This window comes from Gigantopelta aegis, chromosome 4, assembly GCF_016097555.1.
Source record: "Gigantopelta aegis isolate Gae_Host chromosome 4, Gae_host_genome, whole genome shotgun sequence".
NCBI lineage: Eukaryota > Metazoa > Mollusca > Gastropoda > Neomphalida > Peltospiridae > Gigantopelta > Gigantopelta aegis.
In genome coordinates this window covers 93980290-94007681 of record NC_054702.1, presented here as the reverse complement: position 1 = coordinate 94007681, position 27392 = coordinate 93980290, and the positions used below count along the sequence as shown (strand labels likewise).

At 36.3% G+C, this 27392-nt stretch overlaps 1 protein-coding gene across 6 annotated transcripts in view; it reads right to left on the bottom strand.

The window, feature by feature from the left end:
* Nucleotides 1-27392, bottom strand: part of LOC121371458 (cysteine-rich, acidic integral membrane protein-like) — a 57960-nt gene that overhangs the window by 6220 nt on the left and 24348 nt on the right. For 3 of the 6 annotated variants that reach the window (XM_041497354.1, XM_041497357.1, XM_041497360.1), the window contains 11 exons: nt 25790-25898; nt 20167-20250; nt 18625-18941; nt 17273-17381; nt 15369-15452; nt 13119-13430; nt 9785-9871; nt 3554-3807; nt 2905-3013; nt 1482-1588; nt 237-339 (listed from right to left, as the gene is read on the bottom strand). In XM_041497354.1, coding sequence (XP_041353288.1) covers nt 237-339; nt 1482-1588; nt 2905-3013; nt 3554-3807; nt 9785-9871; nt 13119-13430; nt 15369-15452; nt 17273-17381; nt 18625-18941; nt 20167-20250; nt 25790-25898 — 1675 coding nt within the window. The remainder of the gene's footprint in view (nt 1-236; nt 340-1481; nt 1589-2904; nt 3014-3553; nt 3808-9784; nt 9872-13118; nt 13431-15368; nt 15453-17272; nt 17382-18624; nt 18942-20166; nt 20251-25789; nt 25899-27392) is intronic. The other 3 variants (XM_041497356.1, XM_041497355.1, XM_041497359.1) reach the window with 3 other exon arrangements.

Genomic DNA, 27392 nt, shown 5'->3' with positions numbered 1-27392 from the left:
GTCATTTTATTGCATCAGATGAGATAAGCAAACAGGATAGGAAAATTAACGATTTTGAGTTTATGGCATATTATGATATCAATGGGCTAGTATTTAACACCATCAACTAAGAACAGACGATTACAAACATGTATTTAATATAATTATATAATTTAATATAATTATAATCAGGGATGGAGCGGTAACTGCTATAACAGAATAGATTCGATAACACCGTAGACATTGTTTATCAGTACCAATCGATTGTTTGTCCTGACAAATCCCTTGTTTGGCCTCTGGATCTTTTTTGATACAGTCCTGATTTGTTCCACAATCGGACTGTTTAAGACATATTGCGCCCTGAAAAGAAAAAATATAAGCATATTATACCACAAAAGCCATGAACTATCTCAGCACAATGTAGTGGTGCCGTTATATACGAATATCCTTCTATTTGTGTAAAAAGTTAATCATGTTACGAACACCTGTTGATAAAATAACAACAGTGAATGTGGTTAACAATAGTAATTATAAAATTCAATATGGTCTGTACAAGCCCCCGCCTGCAAGAATTACATACAATTAAACAGAAATGAAAACGTATGCACAGGTTCAAAATATGGAACAGCATCAGCCATCATCTGGGTCAGTGATGCATTGTATTAGTAGATAGAGCCTTCAAACATCTACAATAAAACTTTTGAATGCTTCCAGGAGTCCCTGGACATCATAACCCTGATAGAACACCTCATGTGCCAGAATGATATGCACACAATGAGCATGTCATAAGGTATCTTAGAAGCTGTGATATATAGACACCAAAAGCTGGAGAAGAAGGTATATTACTCGACATAAAGGGAACGTTGTCCATTGGAAAGTTGAAATTAACCAGTGTCACTTTCATTCTCTATTCATAGATCAAGGATTGAAACTGATTTAATACCTTTAGATGTTTCTTTTATTCCTAACTCTTGTGGGTAAATCAATGTAAGGTAACCTGCAATTCTGATATTATTGAAGTATATCAGCTCATCAATACAGCGGAAAGTACAGCTCCACGTTTTGCCAGCTCCTTTGTTTTTGATATAACCAGTTAGTTACAAATTCTGATTCATATGAATAGAGAGAGAAAACGGCGAATAGTGGAATACAGTTGGTGCCCATGGAGATTCCTATTCCTAAGACACAAGAATTGTTAAACCTGGCCCCATGCTTATAAAACGTTTTGAATCTCAGACTCTATAAATACCATCTATTAATTATCTATTAGAGTCTGGATTCCAATCTCAAACGCTAGTCTAGACTCAATTGAGTTTGATATTGTAACTGTACTTATAAAATTATTAGAATCTCGACTTATTAGTCTGATTTGTATTTAACACAAGCGGCCTTTTTAAGTTTATTTTTGAATATCCTCTACATTGAAACATGTATGTTTCTATTTCACAACTGCTGAAAAAATTTCATGTAAACATATTACTTATATTGATTTTGAGATTGACCTTAGCTGCTGTCGTCGGTGCCCCTGATGTTTCTTCCGGTGGTTCTCCTCTTGTAATTGATGGTTCTTCTATTCCAACTTCTGATTTCTCCATTGTAACTATAAAATCTAATTAATTTTTGATTCCAGTGATCATAAACAGCTCTAATAGTGACAAAACATGCTTTAGTGTTTAAAAACTAGGGTCTGTCACTTTAAAAGGGCTTGATCAAAGTTCAAGTGTTATAATTTTGGATTAGCCGCAGACACTGGTAAATTTACCAATATAACATGAACAAAAATGGTGCATGTTTTGTCACAAAAACAATGTGTGTTTTTTAGAAGATCAATAGCATGACCTTCTTGTGTCGATTATTCCTGTCAAAATGTTGTCATCTATTAATCTTTATCGCAAGAAGGATGTTTAGTTATAACTTGTAATTGAATAAAGTTTCTGTTTTTGACATTTGTTTTCACATTATGTCCACAATTCGAGTTTTAGATGTACTGTTATTTTGATTAATATTTCAGCATTTAATGTTTATGTTTTAGCTTAGGCCAAACAAAATACATTTCTGGTCTCTGGTCAGCGCATGCGTTGATTTTAACTCTCCAGCGTCAGCATTTTGGTTGTTTTTGTTTTTTTAAATTTTTAAGTACGACGTAAATGTTTCCCGGGCTTTTAAATGAACCACTACGCATTTTTACATGGATTAAAACTAATTTTGAGGGCAGAATGATATCTATGAATGAAATATACTGTAAAAAGGTCTCAGGTTAGTACATTTTGCCAAAATATTTATATAATTTTTGCTCCGCACCCTGACACTCTCCCCCCCCCCCCCCCCCCCACACACACACACCGTCTCGTACGCTTATGGTAAAGTCACCCTGTTTCCGAGGTTTGACGTCTGGCCCACATGTTGTACATAGTATAAACAGCATCGTTCATATATTTTATATATATACATATACATATATATGTATATATATATATATATATATAGAGAGAGAGAGAGAGAGAGAGAGAGAGAGAGAGAGAGAGAGAGAGAGAGAGAGAGAGAGAGAGAGAGAGAGAGAGAGAGAGAGAGAGAGAGAGAGATTAATGGCATCACACAGCTATGAAAATTGTGTTCGAATATTTGATGGAAATGATAAGCGAATATTCGAAAATCAACTAGACAACAACTGACTAATGTGTTTTTATAATTTTAATTGTGTAATGAACACACATACACACAAAAGAAAAAGAAAAAACATGTTGCGTCAGAAAACAATTAAAAATCATAAAGCAGGAGAGACTGGTAGTTCAGCAAGCTATATATTTACACTTCTCGTCTAGTGTTACTAAATTATTAATTTCAAATTACAAAAACCTATCATCAGCGATGTAGTGGTAACAGTTTTAACAAAATTGATTGAATATGACCATAGAAATAGTTTACCAGAATCAGTCTGTTGTCTATCCTGACAAATCCCTACTTTGGCATCTGGATCTTTTCTGGCACAGTATTGATTTGTTTTACAATCGGAGTCTTTATGACATAACACGACCTGAAAAGAAGAAATACAATTATATTAAACCTCAAGAATCAAATATTGTCTTATCACAATGTCGTCGGCATAAAATCGCAATTTGAATATCTGTGCGTTGGCAAATTTAGGATAAAACCGGGCGAACAGATGAAAACTGTTGTGCTAGTTCCAGACTATAAACAATGGAGCTGGATACCTCGACTTACGACTGGTTTGCAAAGAGTATCTGTAATGAACTACGACCATGATGTTTTATTCAACTATATTGTTATACCATGCATGTTAACATGTAATTTACTCAGCAATTACATCGGTAAGAGACGAGTTGTGTAATTCCACAGTGATATTTCTGTAGCATCAGTTACAAGTCACGTATACCAGAAGACCACTTATGATATGACAAATTATGTATGGTTTTAATCATGTGATATAACAGCAAAACATTTTGGGATACATTAATAATGACCAAAATACAGCTATAAGAAAATCAAAAAGCGGCGGTAACTGCAATAATGACAGTCACTGTGGAAGTGCCCATCTGATGATTTTCAGATTCACCTTACGTGATGTCGTAGATGTTACATGTGCCTCTCCTGCTGCTTGTGCGTCTGGTATTTCGTGTACCTCTATTGTTACGTGTGCCTCTCGTGTTTCTACTGGAGGTGCTGCTTGTATTGCCCGTGGTTCTGCTGTTGGAACCGGTGGTTCTTCTGTTGCAACCAGTGTTTCTTCTGCTGTTTCCACTGGTTGTATTGTTTTAATCACTGGATCCACACATTTTTTGCCACAGCCAACATCACAGCAAATCTGACCTGAAATACATCATCAATAAAAACACATATTTATCTGATGGTAAAACAGAAACGCAATTGGTGAGAAGTGTTCAAATTTGTTCATATTGTGTCCATAACAGATTTAAAATGTTCCTTATATTATAGCCCCAATTTTAAACTTTGGGTCAGAACATTGCGATACACACCGAAGCAGTTACAAATTCTGTGCAAACTAAATTCGGCGTAATTTGAGAAATAAGTAATATATATATATATATATATATAGAGGGGTTAGTGTCAGAACCCATTATATGGTGAATTATACAAAAATGAGTTAATTACCTTGTCAGCATCATGGAAATGTGTACTATCATTTCACAATATCTCATTCAAATCAGTCATTTATTTGTGCTTTTATACATCAGAACCCAAACCAATTATCTTGTATGTCCATTTCCACAAAAAGCCAAAACCATGTTTTCAGCACTACCTTATTCTGTCTCTCTAGAATTTTGTAGTACCACCCATAGCCGACAGACATAACACGTTAGCTTACAACACTGGATTGTGGTGGGCTGTAAACTGTCTGAGAGATTGAATCCTAGGTGCCAGACCGCATGACACGCTAATGACACATGCTAGCTCTAAGTGTTTACATCCAGCGATGGTGTTTTATTTAAACTATCTCTGGCTGGATGTTTTGGCTTACAAAGAAATAGCAGGTAGCTAGAATTAATTGTTTACGCTACATGATGACCAGTCTGTTGGTGATAATCTGAGATGGGCTGCAGACAATGGGGGGGGGGGGGGGGGGGGGCTGGAAGTGTTTAGTTCTTAGACATCTGGAATGCGGTAAAATGTGTGTTGTTAACTAGTTGCTGAATAAATGTCGGTTATGTAAATAGTTTAATTAGAAGTGATTGCAGAGTTCATTTATCTCTACAGAAGAAACACGCAGTTGAGAAAATATTAACTGAACAGAGACATAGAGAAACTAGTTAAAAAGGAAAGTTATTTTCCCTTATTTTAGTTTGAATAGTTACTATGTGTATGAGAGAAAAAATAATATAACTAAATTAATTTGCCGGGGGCAGGATGTAGCCCAGTAGTAAAGTGCTTGCCTGATGTGCAGTCAGTCTAGGATCGATCCCTGTTAGTGGAATCATTGGACTATTTCTCATTCCAGCCAGTGCTTCACAACTGGTGTTACAGACCATGCTATGTACTATCCTGTCTGTGGGATGATGCATGTATTAAAGATTCCTTGGTGCTAATTAAAAAAAATAGTTGCCCATAGTTTCCTCTCTAAAATATATTTATGGTCATTAACCACATGTCTGACACCACATACCTGTAGTTGTGTTGATTGTGTCATTAAATATAAAATTGTTTTCTTTCTTTCTTTCTTTCTTTTTTTAAACATGGCTCCCATACACAACAACCTTAGTTTAAAATTATGAACTAGCTATGTCTGTATTGCGTAGACAATGTGAATATTATATATAAAAAATGAAAATAAGAATGCTGGCCCAAAGATGATAAATGTTTTATGACCATACGCAATAAAATATTTTAATTTACTTAGCATAGAGGGAAATTAGTTTATATTATTTCGAAGGCATCATCACAGGATTTTAACTTTTCTAGTCATTGTATATTTTATAGACATTATATAATATTTGACACATACTGTAAAACGGGTATTATTCGCGGCAGTACATTTTCGCGATATCAAAAATGCAGGCAGTTCGCGGTTTTTAATTTTCGCGGTGTCATGGTTTTTGTTTTTTCTTTTTTGTTTGTTTGTTTTTTAAATTACTAACACGTACAAAACTATACTTTGGTCCATAACATTAAATCGATACTAGAGTGGTCAACAGAGGTATACGTAATATTATCCCTTTCTGAGCGACTCCGCTAAGTGCTGCAGCCACATGTCCAGTGGCGACCACACTGTTTATACAATTAATGAAATTAATCCAGGATGTGGTTCAATCAAATATCCAGAAAGTGTGAAATAAAGACAAACACTTGTACTAGTAATCTTGTTTTAATGTTTAAACACCGGTTGTTAAAAACGTCTCACCTCTTTTGTTTTTGTCACTTGTCGATGACGTTTTTCCGGAAGTTTACAAAACCATTTGTGTCCCTTATTTTGATTGGCCAATTAAAAATGGCTCATTATACTAATTTCTAAATGTTTATTCATAGCTTAACAATACCAGTACGAATGTCTGTTCCAAAAATCAACTACATTTAGCGTTATGGCAGGTTCAGTTTTGCAGTGGTTAAAACAAGCTCGGACAAACCTGAAATACATATAGTAGTTGAAAATGAATTAGTAGATAAAGGTCAAGCATTTTTCTTTAAATTAGAGTCCGTTCATATTATAACTAATTGGTTAGAAGAAGCGACCCCTTTATGTAAATGACATAACATAAATATGCATAGTACTAATAAATATTGTTCATTGTAGTAGTTGAAATGTATGCACATTCATATTTTCTGGGCTAAAATATCTAGATATTACTACACTAATTGGAATAATTGTAACATTTCAGATGTTCCAATGATGGGGGATCTCTGGTCATTATAACAAAGTGGTTACTGCTATAGTGTGTTTAAATAAAATATGTGTGTGTACATGATTATTATTGTACGAGCGCATTAGACAAACATTATACTTAATCACGCACCAGATCAATGCTGACGACGAATGCATTAAACTGTATTTAGATATTTTTTTACGCCTGATCTCATTGTACTTAATCGCATTCACTGTTATCATTATTATAATATCAATTTATTAAAAAATTTAATCAACAATCTTTATTCAATGAACAAATTAAAATGTTTCAAAACATTGACAATCAGAACATGAAACTATACCTGAAAATGTGTCTTATTTTTTATCTACAGTTACCACAATGTAGTTGCAATTTATATATAATAAGACTAGTAGAGAAGTTCATTCCTGTACACGCATACAGTATATCACCCATGTCAGCATAGTTCAGTGGATATATGATTGATTGCCCTTAGTGGACCCATCGGCTTTTGTCTTACTTCAAACAGTGCCCAGGACTGCTACATTAAATTAAAGATTGTGGTATGTACTTTCCTGTCAACGAGGAAGTGCCTACAAATGATACCTAGTAGCTGTTTTCTTGGAGCAGCTACTATGCTGGTGACAATTTTCCTTTTCCATTTTATAGGCCAAGTGTCGAAATACCTCACAGAGAGGACATATAAAAATATGTGCTTGCGTGCCATTAAATATTTCTTTCCCATCCATGCCAATATCCAACTAGTTAATAAACCTTAACGGCGCATATATATTAGGGTAGCCAGGATTTTATACTGGGGGTGGAGTGGGGATAGAGGGCACTGCTTTTACACATGTTATGGGGCGACATGCATTATAAAAGTTGGTATTGTGAAAAAAAGAGGTATATTTGAGAAGGAAAGGTCCTCTTGTACCCAATCCCTGACTACCCGGATACACCAGTGCATATCTGTGCAATTTAAAGTATATCAATCAATAGATTTTGGTTGCAACACAGTTATCTTTAGTAGTATTACTTGAATATTTAAAATATACTCAACAAAATGAATTAAGGACCAGTGTTAATCACAGATAACTTGTAAACATTGTTTCAGTAATATCTGATCCATGTTACATGCAAACATCTTGCACACAATGAGTTTTTTTGTGCATTTTTGTAAAACCTATTAAAATGCGTATTCTGCTAGAAATCATTACACGTTGATTGTAAATATATTTGTCATTTTATTCTCTTTAAATTGCTTTTTAAATATTAATTTAAAGAACATTTGTTTTAGAACATGTTAAAACGTAGACACTTTACAACGAATGGAAACTTTTAAGAAAAAAATGCCGAATATAGTTACTGGCCCTGTATTCATTTTGAATCGTTAAATTACTGTGTATCAAAATTCATTAAACGTATTAACTTATCTTAACTGTTGAATTAACATTATTAATTCAGTCAGTACCTCAACACTACAGATATGGTGCAGTTTACTCTGATAGCTTACATTTCGTGTTTAATTAGTGTAATAAATATACCTGTTATAACTGGTATGATAGCTTACATTTCATGTAATAATTAATGTAATAAATATATCTGTTATAACTGGTATGATAGCTTACATTTCATGTAATAATTAATGTAATAAATATATCTGTTAAAACTGGTATGATAGCTTACATTTCATGTAATAATTAATGTTTTCAGGATTTGCTTTGCTTAACAAATAGTTTTTCAAAAGTTTTTAAGTGCTTCTAGCAACCTGCTACAATACCAGGGAACCTGATTCACCATCTCAGTGTAGGATAAGGTTACTGTGCACACAGCTGGAAACACCCATGACCCTTGCCAGTGTCTGCCATCCAGAGATAATTTGTTATTGTTTACAATTACTTCCTGCCTCCAGTACATTTTCAAAGTATTAACAACACAGGCCCAATTAGGTGTTTCAGAGCTGCTGCGAAATTGAACGTTTACAGTATGCCATGTGGACTCACTGCAAGATAACATTATTCTTCACTTGAGATTTCACACAATTTGTCACATGCTGGGCTGTAAGAAACACTGTTTATAAAATAGCTTGCTCTGGCATGCTTGTTGGAGCTGTTTGTATTCAAATTCCAGGCGCCAGAATAAATTAAATATTTCTTCATCTAATTACACCATGATCTATTATTATTAGCAGACAAAACGTTTAAGTTTTATACTAAAAAAAATAACTGCTAGCATCTAAAAGCAAAATGTTTAGCAAAAGTTAAGTTTCCGATTTTTAAGTTCATTCCAAAGTTTTCAGTGCAGTTTTCTCAGATTGAAGTGGGAAGGAGATAAGTGGTTCTGGCACTAACCCCTCGATATATATATATATATATATATATATATATATATATATATATATATATATATATATATATATATATATATATATATATATAGACCTTGTGCTGGGCAAATGTGGTAGAGCCCTTATTCAGCTTATTTTATGACTAGAGCTATAAAATATTGGTGTAAACTTATTCAGCTTCTACCATTTAGATTACCGCGTGATGCTAAGATCTGTAGTTGACCTAGGGTACATTCGCTGGATTAAAATCTTGATTTTGATAAAGGTTGTGTTGGCATAAGACAGGAAGTGGCTAACCATTCGTTTTCGGTAGCTAATAGAAATAGATAATTGTCGAGTTATTATAACAAGCAGTAGCCCTGCACGTCGCTACCAAACGTTGAACAGTATCTGAAACTAAACTATAAGGCCCAAAACACACCGATGCTGGGTCGGGTGAGTGTGGCAAAGACGTCTGTCCCTGTAACGTGTTATTACTATATATTCAGTAGTGCATATCTCTAGATGCATTTACTTCTATAAACACGACAAAATAAGTATGATAAATCGTCAATGATTAATAAATACCTTTCCTGTTGTTTATTAGAAAACTCAAAGACTGGCACTGTGAAAACATAGAACATGTTGCCAGATCTGTAGTTCGCGCCAGCACCGACGCAGTACCATACTCGCCAAACCCAGACCCAGACCCAGATCCGGTGTGTCTGGGGCCTAAAAGGGCTTTATCGTCGTTCAGGTGCGATGATTTTGACTTGTCCGTGGGCATTAGTACATTTTACAATATAACATATAAGCAAACATGATGTACCTATTGTAACAATAAAAATGATATTTTTCAATTAGAGTTTTATCTTCATTATTTTATTCCCATTGTATTGTTTTATGTTTTTAACTTAGGGTAAACCACATAAAGCTATAGTATATGCAACGTCATGATCTGTCTATCTATGTACCTCTCTACATGTCTGTCTGTCTCCCACTCACTCTAACACAGACAGAAATACACATGTCCAGCACTATTTATTCAATAGGTACATGTATATAGAGATACATGTAACAATGCTGTGTATAAAACTGATGATGAAACATTACTAATATACATAATCATAATAAACAAAGTTACCTTGATTACAGTCACTATTACTGTCACACGTGTCTGATTCTTCTGAACTGTCGCAGTCGCCCTGAGTAGACTCCGGACACTGGCCTGCAGTACAGAATATAATGATTTATGACATTACACATTGTTAATGCAGTCAAAGCATATGTGATTTATTGTAAGCTACTCTTGGAGTGGCAGTCCTCCTACAGGGGTGCAAGAGAATTAAACATCTAGCTAGATGAGTGGTGGTCATCCTATGGGCGAGCACCGGATAGTGGATCAAACATGGATGACTGCCTAACATATTTTTCACTGCCTTGTGCAGAGATACGATTTTGATCAGGGAATACAGTTTTGTTGTCCATATATAATATATACAACTGGGGGGAAATACAACACAGTACAAAGTACGAACAGGTAACAACGGCTGTCTATCACCTAAACGACAAGTTCATTTAACCAATGAAAAGGGCGGTTTACCGTCTAGGTGGGCGTGAACTAGACGTTTTTTTCTAGTACGGCTTTCTGGCACCTTTCTACTGGTTGATTGAGCTAGAAACCTTTTTCTTGAGACTCCTGTCAGAAACACCATCTACAAAAGGACTCGTGCCAGAAACTATTAATATCTTCTGCTAAGTCATTAATAAAGTCAATGAAAATGTGTTGGCGCAGTAACTGTACCTGTTTGAGGCCAACATATCCTTAAAAGGACAATCCCATTGTAAGATGTTGTCCTGCTCTTTCTCTTAGGATACTGATTTAAACAAACCCACCCAATAATTAACGAGTACATATATTTTGGCTAGTACAAATATTAGAACGGTCAGAAACACGTGTAATATACTATTAATATATACAGAAAAAATTACTGTATAAGCATGGGCTGGATAACATCTTAAAAATTAGCACTAAGAAGTCTTCAATATTAACAGGATTTACGCATTTTTGTAAACTACATGCTCTCCGCTGTCACCTTCGTTGTAATAATTGCCTCTACAAACCAATCTCCCGTACATTAATCAAAGTCAAAAAGCAGATTAATCTTGCGGAGATATTTCCAGTCAACTAAACGGGACGACAACCTGATCTTTGCTCCATCAGTCCAAATGCTTTGTTGATTGGGTTGGGTGACAGTCCATTTGGGTTGCACCTTCACCCTATCAGCATAATTTGCTTTGTTTCTAAAAATGAGTATTTAACGTGGTTGTTTACTTGTAGCGTTGTGGATTTTGCCCACTCTAACATCACCTTGTTATGAAAACAAGTTATCAATTTGCTTTTTGGTATCCCGAAACCTTGCCATCGTTGATGTTATGTCTTTCATTATAATTCGAACAGTATAGTAGATTTACAATAGAGGCTATCTTTGTTTCTTCTCGGATGTTTCTGGCAATACTTGAAATGCGTGGGTGGTGCACGGTTGGCATTGCAGACCTTTTAGGATATTGAACGTAGTACCTTTCATCAATCAAGAGTGTTGATTCTTCGATAGGATATCCCAATAAAATGTTAAAATAACCATTACACCAAACAATGATCAATTTGATTTTCATATGGGACTTGTCTTTTGAAATCGGGGCTACTCAAACTGATCTTTTGTGAGGGTAGGATTAGTGTCCTGTTTAATACTGACGGTGTCCAGATTTCTGTTGGCTTTTAATATCATGATAGTTTAGTTTGCATTAGGCAATTCTTTGTTTAGAATAGTTCATTCTTATGATCAGCATTCTCGTGTTCCTTTTTCTTAGATTTGTGAGAACTGTATTGTTTTTTTTACAATAATTGTTGGAAAGAGAGAGGATGCATAGCTCGGAATCCCAGCAGTGATTCCACTGAATTGGTACAATCTCTACCACCGAACGAAGCACGTGTGCGAACACCAGTATTAGCACTAGGAACAGAATTCGGTGACATGTTGAATCTTTTCAATACACGCTACCCGTTCGACTCTGATGTCAATGATGTAGCGGTAACAGATATAACAACATTGAGTGGATAACACCATAGATATTGTTTACCAGAACCAACTGATTTTTTGTCCTGACAAATCCCTAGTTTGGCCTCTGGATTTTTTCTGGCACAGTACTGATGTTTCACAATCGGACTGTTCACGGCATGTTACATACTGAAAAGACAAAACAAACAATTATATTAAACCACAAGACCAAATAGTATCTTAGCATAATGTAATTAGAAAATTGTATTCCTAACAGCACGATGAAGAGGTCTAGATCCAGAGTCCGGAGTGGGAGGGGATTCCTTTAGCTGAGGAGGTAACCAATTGTTATGTGTATCACTGTGTCTTACGTGTGATATCTGCCGGTACTAGAATTGTACTCCGATATTCAGCTAGAACATTCCAAAAAGTAATTTCTTGGGATCGCCCTGCACCTTTTAGTTTATCATCTCAACATCGTTTTCAGTTGTGAAATATTAGCGCCAGACAAATAATGTGTGGCCTACAATTGTGCAACAGAATGATCATGCACATGGACAAGTCTCTCAGACTTTCGGCATTCTTCATTTCTTTGCCATATCTGAGGCTGGTGCTTCATTTCAAGTCATTCAGCGATATATTATATATTCTAACCTGTATAAAGCTGTCGTCAGTGTCAAGAACCCGTATTACTGTCTAAATAAAGCAAGCTGGTTTATATTAAGAAGCCTTTTTGGTATTCCATTGGATTATGCAGACTAGAAACTGCAGTCTTGGGATCGGCTACTTGGCCGTCTTCGTCGTGATAGTTGGTAGTCTAAAGCCTAGCCTTTAGACTGTACACTATATACAATTAAAACCAAATCAGTAAGTTAAAACCAGTTTGTTTTGTTTAACGACACCACTAGAGCACATTGATTTATTATTCATCGGCTATTGGATGTCAAATATTTGTAAGTTTGACATATAGAGTTAGAGAGGAAACCTGCTACAAGTTTTTAGTAGTAGCAAAGGATCACAGACAGGATAGCACATACCATCTGATATACCAGTCTTGGTGCACTGGCTGGAATGAGAAATAGCCCAGTGGGCCCAACGATGGGGATCGATCCCAAACCGACTGCGCATCAAGCGAATGCTTTACCATAGGGCTACGTCCGTCCCAAAATCAGTAAGAGACTGTTTGTAGTGAATCGGTATCTTTCTGTAACGTCAATTATAAGTCACGTATACCAAACGCCCCCTTATGGTATCACTAATTATGTATGTTTATGCGATATGAATTTAACAGCAAAACATCATTTTTGGATACATTAATAATGACCAAAATACAGCTATAAGAAAATCAAAAAGCGGCGTTAAATGCAATAACGAGTCACTGTGGAAGTGCCCATCTGATGATTTTGATATTCACCTTACGTGATGTCGTAGATGCCTCTCCTGTTACATGTGCCTCTCGTGCTACTTGTGCCTCTCGTGTTTCTTGTGCCTCTGGTGCTACGTGTGCCTCTCGTGCTATTTGTGCCTCTCGTATTTGGTGTTCCTCGATTGCTACTTGTGCCTCTCGTGTTTCTACTGGAGGGTTTCCTTTTATTACCCGTGGTTCTGCTGTTGGAACCGGTGGTTCTTCAGTTGCAACCAGTGTTTCTTCTGCTGTTTCCACTGGTTGTATTGTTTTAATGACTGGTTCCACACATTTTTTCCCACAGCCAACATTACAGCAAATCTGACCTGAAATACATTATTAATAAAAATACATATACTAAAAGGCAAAAGTTATTGTGGCATGGATTGTTTGGAGTAATAAATTTGTGAATGGATTTATGGATGTAAACCAGACAAAATGTGAATGAAACAGCTCGAAGAAATGCAACTAAGCAGTTGTTGCAGCGATTGCATTCTTTGTGCAAGAAACATGGAATATTCGGGAGAAATCCTGTCCAGTGTTCACCATAAAAGGCCAGACATTCAGTCGCAAATCATTGCCACTCCGTGCAGCCTTCATCAGTCCAGAAGTCAGAAAAACACCATTAGTGAACTGTTTCATGCAATTTCTTCATGCCACGTCTCATTGAAAATGACAGATGGCGAGTCATAGAGATGCTTTAATCTGGCACCTCGCAGCGTGACGTCGCACGTCAATTCAACGTCCACAGAAACACCATATAGCACTTATGGCAACGATATCAACAAAACAACCAGGTCAGGGACCGTCCCTGTAGCGGCCGACCACCTTTGACAACCCCTCACGAAGACACATGGATCCTAACCACGCATATGCGAAACAGACATTCCCAGGAACTTTCTCCAGCGTTTAGTGGCCTCAATGAGACGACGGTGCCAGGACTGTATCAATACTCAAGATGGACACACGCGCTACTGACTGTGTGAACTTCGCTCTGGACCCCTTCTAGTGATGTGGCTCATTTGCATATGGTAGTGAGCCCTTTTCATAGACTATTTATTGTTCGTTTCCATACCTTCGGACATTTCTCTTTCCATATTATAATGTTTCATACATGGTAGTAAAACTTATCATCAATTATATTTGTCTTTTGTATGTCACAATAAACTTTGCCTTTTAGTATATTTATCTGATGTTAAAAAAGAAATGGTAATTTGTGAGAAGTGTTCACACTTTGTTTATATTGTGTGCATAACAGATTAAAAATGTTCCTTATATTATAGCCCCAATTTTAAGCTTTATGTCAGAAAATTCCTATACACATTGAAGCAGTTATAGATTCCGTGCAAATTAAATTTGGCGTAATTTGAGAAATAAATCTAAAGAAAGTTGATTTACCTTTGGTAAAGTTTTTGTTTGCATAAGTCAGGATGTGGCTTACCATTCTTTTTGATAGCTAATATAAATAGATAATAGTATAGTTATTATCATAAGCAGTAGCCCTGCACATCGCTACCAAACGTTGCGCAGTATCTGCAACTGCAGTATAAGGCCCAAAAAAACACACCGAAGCTGGGTCTGGCAAAGACGTATGTACCTGTAACGTGTTACCAATATATATTAAGGAGTGCATATCTTTAAATGCATTTACTTCTATAAACACGAAAAATAAGTATACAAAATCGACATTGATTAATAAATACCTTTCCTGTTGTTTATTAGAAACATTAAAGAGTCTGGCACTGTGAAAATATAGAGCATATTGCCAGATCTGTAGTTCGCGCCTGCACCGACGCGGTACCATACTCGCCAGACCAAGACCCAGATCTGTTGTGTTTGGGACCTAAAAGGGCTTTATCGGCGTTCAGGTGCGATGATTATGACTTGTCGATGGGCATTGGTACATTTTACAATATAACATATAAGCAAACATGATTCACTTATTGTAACAATAAAAATGACATTTTTCAATTCGAGTTTTCGATGCACAGTCATCTTGATTATTTTATTCGGATTGTACTGTTTTGTGTTTTAACTTAGGGTAAACCACATAACGCTATATTATATGCAATGTCACGTGCTGTCTATTTTTGTACCTCTCTGCGTGTCTGTCTGTCTCCCACTCTCTAACACAGAGAGAAATACACATGTACAGCACTATTTATTCAATAGGTACATGTATATTGAGATACATATAACAAAGTTGTGTATAAAACTGATGATGAAACATTATTAATGTACATAATCATAATAAACAAAGTTACCTTGATTACAGTCACTATTACTGTCACACGTGTCTGATTCTTCTGAACTGTCGCAGTCGCCCTGAGTAGACTCCGGACACTGGCCTGCAGTACCGAATATAATGATTTATGACATTACACATTCTTAATGAAGTCAAAGCATATGTGATTTATTGCAAGCTACTCTTTGGCGTGGCAGCCCTCCTACATGGGTGCAAGAGTATTAAACATTTAGCTAGATGAGTGGCGGTCATCCTAAGGGCGAGCACCGGATAGTGGATCAAGTATGGATGACTACTTAACATCTTTTCCACTGCCTTGTGCAGAGATACGATTTTGATCAGGGACTACAGTTTTGTTGTTCATATATAATATATACAACTAGCGGAAAATACAACACAGTACAAAGTACGAACAGGTAACAACGGCTGTCTATCACCTAAACGACAAGTTCATTTAACCAATGAAAAGGGCGGATTACCGTCTAGGTGGGCGTGTGCTAGACGGTTTTTCTATCGCGGCTTTCTGGCACCTTTCTACTGGTTGATTGAGCTGGAAACCTTTTTCTTAAGACACGTGTCAGAAAAATCATGTACAAAAGGACTCGTGCCAGAAACTATTAATATCTTCTGCCAAATCATTAATAAGGTCAATGAAACGTGTTGGCGCAGTAACTGTACCTGTTTGAGGGCAACATATTCTTAAAAGGACAATCCCTGTTGTCCTGCTCTTTCTCTTAGGATACTGATTTAAACAAACCCACCCATTAAACCTGGCAGGCGTACACCTATTTTATACTAAAATTACTGTATAAGCATGGGCTGGAATTAGCACTAAGAAGTCTTCAATATTAACAGGATACGCATTTTTGTAAACTACATGCTCTCCGCTGTCACCTTCGTTGTAATAATTGCCTCTACAAACCAATCTTCCATACATTAATCAAAGTCAAAAAGCAGATTAATCTTGCGGAGATATTTCCAGTCAACTAAACGGGACGACAACCTGATCTTTGCTCCATCAGTCCAAATGCTTTGTTGATTGGGTTGGGTGACAGTCCATTTGGGTTGCACCTTCACCCTATCAGCATAAGTTGCTTTGTTTCTAAAAATGTGTATTTAACGTGGTTGTTTAGTTGTAGCGTTGTGGATGTTGCCCACTCTAACATCACCTTGTTATGAAAACAAGGTATGAATTTGCTTTTTGGTATCCCGAAACCTTACCATCGTTGATGTTATGTCTTTCATTATAATTCGAACAGTATAGTAGATTTACAATAGAGGCTATCTTTGTTTCTTCTCGGATGTTTCTGGCAATACTTGAAATGCGTGGGTGGTCCACGGTTGGCATTGCAGACCTTTTAGGATATTGAACGTAGTACCTTTCATCAATCAAGAGTGTTGATTCTTCGATAGGATATCCCAATAAAATGTTAAAATAACCATTACACCAAACAATGAGCGATTTGATTTTCATATGGGACTTGTCTTTTGAAATAGGTGCTACTGAAACAGATCTTTTGTGAGGGTAGGATTAGTGTCCTGTTTAATATTGACGGTGTCCAGATTTCTGTGGGCTTTTAATATCATGATAGTTTAGTTTGCATTAGGCAATTCTTTGTTTAGATCCGCATTCTCGTGTTCCATTTTTTTAGATTTACGAAACGTTTTTTTGTTTTTTTTACAATAATTGTTGGAAAGAGAGAGGATGCATAGCTCGGAATCCCAGCAGTGATTCCACTGAATTGGTACAACCTCTACCACCGAACGAAGCACGTGTGCGAACACCAGTATTAGCACTAGGAACAGAGCTCGGTGACATGTTGAATCTCTTCAATACACGCTACCCGTTCGACTCTGATGTCAATGATGTAGCGGTAACAGATATAACAAAATTGAGTGGATAACACTATAGATATTGTTTACCAGAACCAACTGATTTTCTGTCCTGACAAATCCCTAGTTTGGCATCTGTATCTTTTCTGGCACAGTACTGATTTGTTTCACAATCGGACTGTTCACGGCATGTTACATACTGAAAAGACAAAACAAACAATTATATTAAACCACAAGAGCAAAATATTATCTTTGCATAATGTAATTAGAAGATTGTATTCCTAACAGCATCAGGAAGAGGTCTAGATCCAGAGTCCGGAGTGGAAGGGGATTCGTTTAGCTGAGGAGGCAACCAATTGTTATGGGTATCACGGTGTGATATGTTTTGATATCTGCCGGTACTAGAATTGTACTCCGAAGTTCAGCTAGATCATTTCAGAAATTAATTTCTTGGAATCGCCCTGCACCTTTTAGTTTATCATTTCAACATCGTTTTCAGTTGTGAAATATTAGCGCCAGACAAATAATGTGTGGCCCAAAATTGTGCAACAGCAATGGTCATGCATATGGACAAGTCTCTCAGACTTTCACCATTCTTCTTTTCTTTGCCATATCTGAGGCTGGTGCTTCATTTCAAGTCATTCAGCGATATATTATATATTCTAACCTGTATAAAGCCTTCGTCAGTGTCAAGAACCCGTGTTACTGTCTAAATAAAGCAAGCTGGTTTATATTAAGAAGCCTTTTTGGTATTCCATTGGATTATGCAGACTAGAAACTGCAGTCTTGGGATCGGCTACTTGGCCGTCTTCGTCGTGACTGTTGGTAGTCTGAAGTATAGCCTTTAGACTGTACACTATATACAATTAAAACCAAATCAGTAAGTTAAAACCAGTTTGTTTTGTTTAACGACACCACTAGAGCACATTGATTTATTATTCATCGGCTATTGGATGTCATATATTTGTAAGTTTGACATATAGTGTTAGAGAGGAAACCTTCTACAAGTTTTTATTAGTAGCAAAGGATCACAGACAGGATAGCACATATCATCTGATATACCAGTCCTGGTGCACTGGCTGGAATGAGAAATAGCCCAGTGGGCCCAACGATGGGGATCGATCCCAAACCGACTGCGCATCAAGCGAATGCTTTACCACAGGACTATGTCCGTCCCAAAATCAGTAAGAGACTGTTTGTAGTGAATCGGTATCTGTGTAATTCCACAATGATCTTTCTGTAACGTCAATTATAAGTCACGTATACCAAACGTCCCCTTATGGTATCACTAATTATGTATGTTTATGCGATATGAACAGCAAAACATCATTTTTGGATACATTAATAATGACCAAAATACAGCTATAAGAAAACCAAAAAGCAGCGTTAAATGCAATAACGAGTCACTGTGGAAGTGCCCATCTGATGATTTTGATATTCACCTTACGTGATGTCGTAGATGCCTCTCCTGTTACATGTGCCTCTCGTGCTACTTGTGCCTCTCGTGTTTCTTGTGCCTCTGGTGCTACGTGTGCCTCTCGTGCTGCTTGTGTCTTTCGTATTTGGTGTTCCTCGATTGCTACTTGTGCCTCTCGTGTTTCTACTGGAGGTTCTGCTTTTATTACCTGTGGTTCTGCTACTGAAACCGATGGTTCGTCTGTTGCAACCAGTGTTTCGTTTGCTGTTTCCATTGGTTGTATTGTTTTGATCACTGGATCCACACATTTTTTCCCACAGCCAACATTACAGCAAATCTGACCTGAAATACATTATCAAAAAACACATATGATATTTATCGTTCCACATTTTGTTCATATTGTGTGCATAACAGATTTAAAATGTTCCTTATATGATAACCCCAATTTCAAGCTCTGGGTCACAAAATTGCGATACACACCGATGCAAATTGAAGTTGGCATAATTTGAGAAACCTAATGTATCTTGTGTTGGACGAATGTGGTAGAGCTCTTCTCCAGCTTATTTATTTGACTAGAGCTATAAAATATTGGCGTTATTCAGTTTCTACCATTTAGATTACCGTGTCAAAGTTATTGATCCTAGTATCCTTAGTTGTTGACGTAAGGTACATTCACTGGGCTACTAAATCCAAACAAAGTTGATTTACCTTTGCTTTAGGTTTTGTTGGCATAAGTCAGGAAGTGGCTAACCAGTAGTTTTCGATAGCTAGTATAAATAGATAAGTGTCTCGTTATTATTACAAGCAGTAACCCTGCAGATCCCTACATAAATTTGAACAGTATTTGCAACTAAAGTACATGTATATGGCCCAACAAATACACCAAAGTTGGGTCTGGCGAGTGTGGCGAAGACGCCATGCCTCGTTTATTTTGACGTTTGGGTCTGTAGCTGTAACGAGATTTTATCAATATATATTAATGAGTTCATATCTTTTCATAAATGTACTTCTATAAATACCCAAAATAAATATGAGAAGTCAACATTGCTTAATAAATACCATTCCTGTTGTTTATTACAAAAATGAAAGAGTAAGGTTTGAATATTGTGTGTCTGCCAGTCTGGCACTGTTACAACATAGAGCATGTTCTATGTCGTATGTTGCTAGATCTGTAGTTCGCGTGTTTTGGGCAAACAAGGGCTTGGTCGACGTCCATGTGCAATGATTTTGGCTTATTCGTGGACATTGGTACATTTTACTATATAACATATGAGCAAACATGATGCAACATTTGCAACACAAAAAATGAGATTTTTCAATTCGAGTTTTAGATGTACAGTCATTTTTATTTTTTTATTCGCATTGTACTCATTTATGTCTTAACTTAGGGTAAACCACATAGCGCTATAGTATATGCAACGTCATGATCTGTCTATCTCTGTACATCTCTGCATACCTCTCCCACTCACTATAACACACAGAGAAATACACATAAATATAACAAAGTTATGTATAAAACTAATGATGAAACATTATTAATATATATAATCATAATAAACAAAGTCACCTTGATTACAATCACTATTACTGTCACATATGTCTGCTTCTTCTGAGCTGTCGCAGTCGCCCTGAGTAGAGTCCGGACACTGGCCTAAAGTACAGAATATAGAGATTTATGACATCACACACTCTTAATCAAGCCAAAGCATATGTGATTTGTTGTAGGCTACTCTGTGGACTGGCAGTCCTCCTAGAGATGAAATATCTTAACTAGAGGAGTGGCAGTCCTTCTTTTGAAAACATATTTTATTGTACAAAGAACAAAAGAATTGGGCACAAGTTTGACAACTTATGAGGCAGTCCTTCTATGGGAGAGCCCCTGATAGTGGGTCATTGAAGCATGGACGACTACCTCACATCTTTTCCACTGCCTTGTGCAGAGATATGATTTTGATCTCGGAATAGTTTTGTAGATTAACTAAATTATTGTCCATGTTCAAGAGCTGGGACTTGGGTATGCGCCTTTAAGATTGAGATGTAGCTTTATCTGTTTTGAACTTGCACGCATGCACAGTAATGGCGAAGCTAGATATTTGTTTGTATATAAGGCAAGACGAACAGAAACGAAACGGAAACGAAATATATGATACAGGACAATTAATTGTGTTCTGATATTTACATTTACATAAAACAACATGCCTGAAAGTCAGAATTGACAGAAATAACGAATGAATTGGCAGACATAGGACAAATCTTGTCAGTTGTTCCACAAAAGTGTGAGTTGAAAATTTAATCACGTCGGCTGTGAAAATAATGTGGTCAGGTCTATTCGGGACAGTTTGAAAAAGGAGATAAAGGAAGAAGTTATCAATGAACTAGATATAGACTAGTTGAACAGTGATTGTCATGATATTAAGGAAGAAGTTATCAATGAACTAGATATAGACTAGTTGAACAGTGATTGTCATGATATTAAGGAAGAAGTTATCAATGAACTAGATATAGACTAGTTGAACAGTGATTGTCATCATATTAAGGAAGAAGTTATCAATGAACTAGATATAGACTAGTTGAACAGTGATTGTCATCATATTAAGTTGGAAAATGAAAAGTTATTAGAACAGTTAGAAAAGCAAGTTACAGGTTAGATGAAGTAAATTCCGAGTGTGAAAAATTGAAATCTCTCGTAATCACTGCCATAACTCTCTCTAACCATAATGAGCATATTCGAGAAAAAAACAACGTGAACATTTTTAACACCCCCGAGACACTCCAAAATTCTCAATGAAAAGGGAGGCGTCATTATAAAACGTATGATATTTTGGCAATACATGGAATTAACCATGCTCATAAGAAGATAGTAAAACCAGTGCTCATAAAATTTCTATCTTCTGACGTTAAACGGAGTGTGGTTAAGGTACGAAAACAGTTGAAGGAGAAACATTCAACTCGGATCACAGAGGACGTTACAAAAGAAGATGTTATGTTAATAAACCACCTATAATAGCACCCCGAATTAGTCAATGCGTGGTATTTCAACGGCAAAGTGTACGGTGAGACATTAAACGGAAAACGGTTTCAGTTCTCTACCCTGGACAGAGTGGAAGCTGTGCTTGGAATTTCTGGGAACTGGAAACTGACTACTGTTACAGTGGGACTATGTTGTGGAATTTGTGGCGGACTATATCTTTTTTTCCTCTTTTATCAAAAAAGCGTGGATATGTGAATATTTCCGAATCTGGTATGATTCAGCCGATAGTCTAACATTAGTTCACTTTTCCTGACTGTTTGTGATGTTATCATGAAAATTCAATATTGTTAACATAGACAGTGATGATAAGCAAAGAAAAAAGTGTTGAATATTTGTTATTATCTTACAATAACATGTGACTAGATAGTTAAAGGAAATAAATATTTGACATTCTAAATGTATATAAACTGAATTGTCCTATTGTTTATAAATACAAACCTGCGTATTCCTGTCAGGCTTCATTTAGCCTATTTCACTATATTTGATACCTGTTCTCTGAGATTGGTAATGTAATAGGTATGTTACCTTCTTTTCTTTTTTCTTTTTTATACATATAAAGCCATCTCATCTGTGAGTAAGTATGCTATTGTGAATCAACAAAATATAGTTAAATGTTAGTTTTTTCTTGCTGAATTCGTTAATTGTTATCGTACATGTATATACAGGGTTGCAAATTTGATTTCATGTATATTCAGCACCCAATCCTTTGAGATTGGTGATGGTATATATATATATATATATATATATATATATATATATATATATATATATATATATATATAAATTTATTTACTTTTTTTCTTTTTTAAATGTTTACCCGTATTTGTATTAATATATATGTTGTTAACAAGATAAGTTTCTCAACTTTTATTTACCCTCACTTATTAATGTTAACAAACTGAAGAAAGTCTGAGGAGTAATTGTTAGGAATTTTTAATTTTCTAAAAAAAAAAAAAAAATTTTTAAAATTATTATTAATAATTTATTATCTATGTTTTACTAGGGGCAGTGGTAAAGCGTTGGCTTGATGCGCGGTCGGTCTAGGATCGATCCCTGCCAGTGAATCCATTAGGCTATTTCTCGTTGCAGCCAGTGCTCCACAACTGGTGTAACAAAGGCCGTGGTATATACTATCCTGTCTGTGGGATGGTGCATATAAAAGATCCCTTGCTGCTAATCGAAAAGAGTACTTAGCCCATGAAGTGGCAACAGCGGGTTTCCTCTCTCGATATATGTGTGGTCCTTAAACATATGTCTGACGCCATATAACTGTAAAATAAAATGTGTTGAGTGCGTCATTAAATAAAACATTTCCTTTCTAATTTTTTTACTAGTATTGCTTAAATTATTATTTTTACTTTTTTAATATTACTATTTTATTATTATTATATTATTATTTATTATTATATTATTATTATTATTTATTTATTTATTTATTTAGTACGCAGTCATTAACACAGTCATTAAAACGTGTTGGAACCGTAAGTGTACCTGTCAGGGAGTGGGGCAACATATCCTAAGAAGGACAACCCCTGTTGTCCAGCTCTTTCTCCCACGATATTGGCTTAAACAAACACAACATTTAAACATGGCTGAAGTACACCCATTTTACACTATACACTATACAAATTACACTATATGCCTTCCCCTGTCAACGTCGTTGTAATATTTGTCACTACAAAGCGGTCTTCCATGAAATAATCAAAAAATCAAACAGCAGATTACTCGTGCGGATATATTTCTAGTTAACTAACTGGGAACATAACTGATCTGTGGCCTATTAGTCCAATAGCTTTGTTGACTGGGTTGGGTGACGGTGCACTTGGGTTGCGCATTTGTCGTTACTAAAAATGTCTTTTAGTTGATTATTTAGTTGGATCATTGTGGATTTTGCCCCCTCTGAGATCATCTCGTTGTAGAAATTCTTCATTCAAGGTAACAATCTGCTTTTAATATTCTGGACCCCTACCATCGTTGGTGTAATTTATTTCATTACAGTTAAAACAGCACAGTGGTATCATTGGTTCCATTGGGATGTTTCTGGCCATATTGAAACACGTGTATGGTCTCCAGTTCGCTTTATATTTTGGCATTGGAGACCTTTTAGGACGAAAATCGAAGGGTATTAAACGTAGAAACTTTCATGAAACAAGAGGGTTGATTCTTCGATAGGTTGTCCCAATAAAATGTTAAAATAGCCAAACAAGGATCGATTTGATTTGCATATGGGAGTTATCTTTTGAAATCGGGGCTAGTGAAACAGATCGTTGTGAATATGAACCGTGAAATTTTACTATTTTCTGTATAGGATCTGGAATGTTTCGATTTTGTCTTTGAAATACTCTTTATAGATCAGTTTGAGACGTTCTCCCAAGGCGCGACCGATGGAATTCCTTCGACATAAAATAGCCGATCCCCTTCTAACCCTACCAAAGAGTTGTTAAGAGGTGGAAAATGGGTCACGGTGAACACAGGTGGTAAGGGTTGCATTAGTGTCCTGTCTAATATTGACAGTGTCCAGTTTCCTTTTGGCTTTTAATACCTTATTGGTTGTTTAGTTTTCGTTAGGAAATCCTTTGCTGAGAGGAGTTTATTCTTATGATCACCATTCCTGGGTTCCATTTTCTTAGAATTGTGTGAAGTGTCTTTTTTGTTACAATAATCAGTTTAGTTTGCATTAGGCAATTCATTGTTTAGACTAGTTTATTTTTATGATCAGCATTCTCGTGTTCCTTTTTCTTAGATTTGTTAAAAGTGTATTGTTTTTTACAATAATTGTTGGAAAGAGAGAGGATGCATAGCTCGGAATTCCGGCAATGACTTCACTGAATTGCTATCATCTCCACCACCGAACGAAGCCACTGTGCGAACATCAGTGTTAGCATTAGGAACAGAACTCGGTGATATGCTGAATCTCCTTAATACACGCTATCCCATTCTACTCTGAGTTCTCGAGCAATGACGTTACTTTGCGAGAACGTCTCTGTTAATCCCACACCTCACCCTGGGGAAGATGGTTAGGGGTTTAATAAGTTGTTATTATTAAAGCTACGCGTCCAGCATGATGGGACGTCGGTTACTGTAACATTAGTTTACGGCGACAGTAAGCCACGCCGCCATCGGAGTAGACCACCTAGTAGGAGTCGCCGCTTTTCCCGACAGGGATGTTATATAAAGGTGAAAAAATATACATTCCCATGGTAAATTTTGGTAGACTTTCAATATATTATTTGTAATATAGACCTATTCATAGGCGTATGGGCTCCCTTGATTTGTTTTGTTTTGTTTGTTGTTATTTGGGCTTTTTGTGTGGTTGTTTTTGTTTGTTTGTTTTTGGGGGGGGGGGGGGGGGGGGGGGGTTGGGGTTTTTTGGGGGGTTTTTTGGGGGGGGGAGGGTGTTTCTTGCCGGAATTAAACGAAAATTCCCCAATCTGGATGACAACGTTTATTTATATAAGCATTAATACCAAACAGCTGTATTGGGTTACAAATGAATCGCGATTCATTTCCCCAACTAACTTTACGGGTAGAATGACGGAAATACATAGTACATTTTGCCCGAATTTGAGGATTTGCTCCAGCCTCTCCCCCCCCCCCCCCCCCCCCCCCCCCCCCTCCCCTCCCGCTCACACACACATACACACTGTTTGGTAATACATATGGTCCTATTTATCAAAACAACTTCTGATGTAATTGTCCGGGTTTGGCTAACATTTTCCGAGTTTTATTGTTATGACATGATACAAATAGCAACCACTAGTACTTAAAGGGACCATCCTGAATTTGTTTCCATTGTAAGATCTTTCCAACAAATACAGTTTTTGTGACAGCTGAAAATACATACCAAATATAAATTATTCTTCAAAATATCAGTGTCCGTATATTCCATGTGTTTCTCGTTGTCGTATTGTTTATATGTAGCTCAAACTCTATTTTGACTCAATAAGGTCTACGTACGAACAACTATATATTTAATATGTAATTATAATAGTTAAAAGGTCGGTTAGTCCGCAACATCTTAACAATGCCACCAAATCCTTTTAACACTATCAACTAAGAACAGATGATTACAAATATGTATTTAATAGAATCATCGTCAAAGATGTAGCGGTAACAGATATAACAAAATTGAGTGGATAACACCATAGACGTTGTTTACCAGAACCAATCGATTTTCTGTCCTGACAAATCCCTATTTTGGCCTCTGGATCTTTTTTGGCACAGTACTGATTTGTTCCACAGTCGGACTGTTCACGACATGTTACAGTCTGAAAAGACAAAAAAACCCACACAACTGTATCAAACCACAAGAGCATGAAAACGATGGTCGCCAGTAGGGCTAGTTGACGAAAAATCTTACTGGCCCTTCACAAATTCAAATAGCCTTTTAAGTTAACTGCACGGCCAAAATCAAAACTGAACTGCTCTTTGTTGAATAATAACCATGTACATACTCCATTTGCGTCAAAAGGAAATCGATGAATTGCAATTTAACTTCATAATGAATAAAGTTAAACTTCATATAAAAAAACCCTGTGCGTGCTGTAACCTCACCGTGGTGCAGGGGTGTAACATTCTCTTTGAGAATGGCCAATACAGCACAAATTGAAGTTTAGAGTAAAATTCGGTGTCCGTAAAATTCTGTGATATTTATATTTGTATTTTTGCACAGTTCTTTACACTGTTTTTGTTTAAACCTTGAATTTTTATATTGATGTTGATCATCACTTTATTTATTTGCATTACCATAGTTTGACACCCAATAGCCGATGTATTTTTCGTGCTGGGGTGTCGTTAAACATTCATTCATTCATTCATTCATTAATTCATTCATTCATATAAAAACATATCTTTTTTAAGTTTTAAACCCATGCCAACTCAAATAACCTTGTTTTAAAAAAGGAAATCCAGTATAAATATTAAACTTTCTTTACAAATTACCATTAAATTATACCGATTAAATCTGGGGTGAAGACAAACTGATAGAACAGCCAAGGTATGCATCTTCACTTGCATTGTAGAACTGCGCGTTAGTAAAACTAGACTGGGTGGCAGTCCTCTTTGTGGCAATGCAAGAGGGATGGTATGTCTAGCACATTATTTCCTCGGGAGTGTTTGTCCTATAGACGAAGGACTAGATACAGATTCATGGAATCAACCACTATTTTTCCAAATGCCCATTCGATTCTACATTGTCTGAGAAACGGCCCACATAATATATTGCAGTTTGTTCGTTCTAATTACTTTGGATGTTCCATCAATTGCCTTAAAACCTGTATCCTATGCAGTTTGATGGTATTTGTTTTTGAAAATAAATGTTTTTATCTACACTAAAACTTTTTTAGTCATTAATTAATGTGAGTTAAAACTACAAGATAGATTTTGACTTTGTTCTAGAATAATATAAGGTAATTACATACGATTCATTTTTGCCATAACATATACAGTCCATTTCAGAAAGCCGATGACTTCAAGAATGTTTACAAATACATGTATTCTCTGCAGTACGTTTTGAGCATGTCGATTGTCTACTGCCAGCAAAGACGCGGTGTGTTTTGTCATATTCGATTCAGTGTCAGTGCATTTCTGTTTCAACAGGAAGTATACTCGCCAGACCCTGAAATCGATGGTCGGCCAACGGACTACCTTTGCAAAATTCTTAGTCGCCCTTAGCCAATAACATTTGCCACGGGCGACCGGGCGACTGCTCATTTTCAACCTTGCCTTTTTTGGTACTCCATACGAACATAACAGCTAAACGT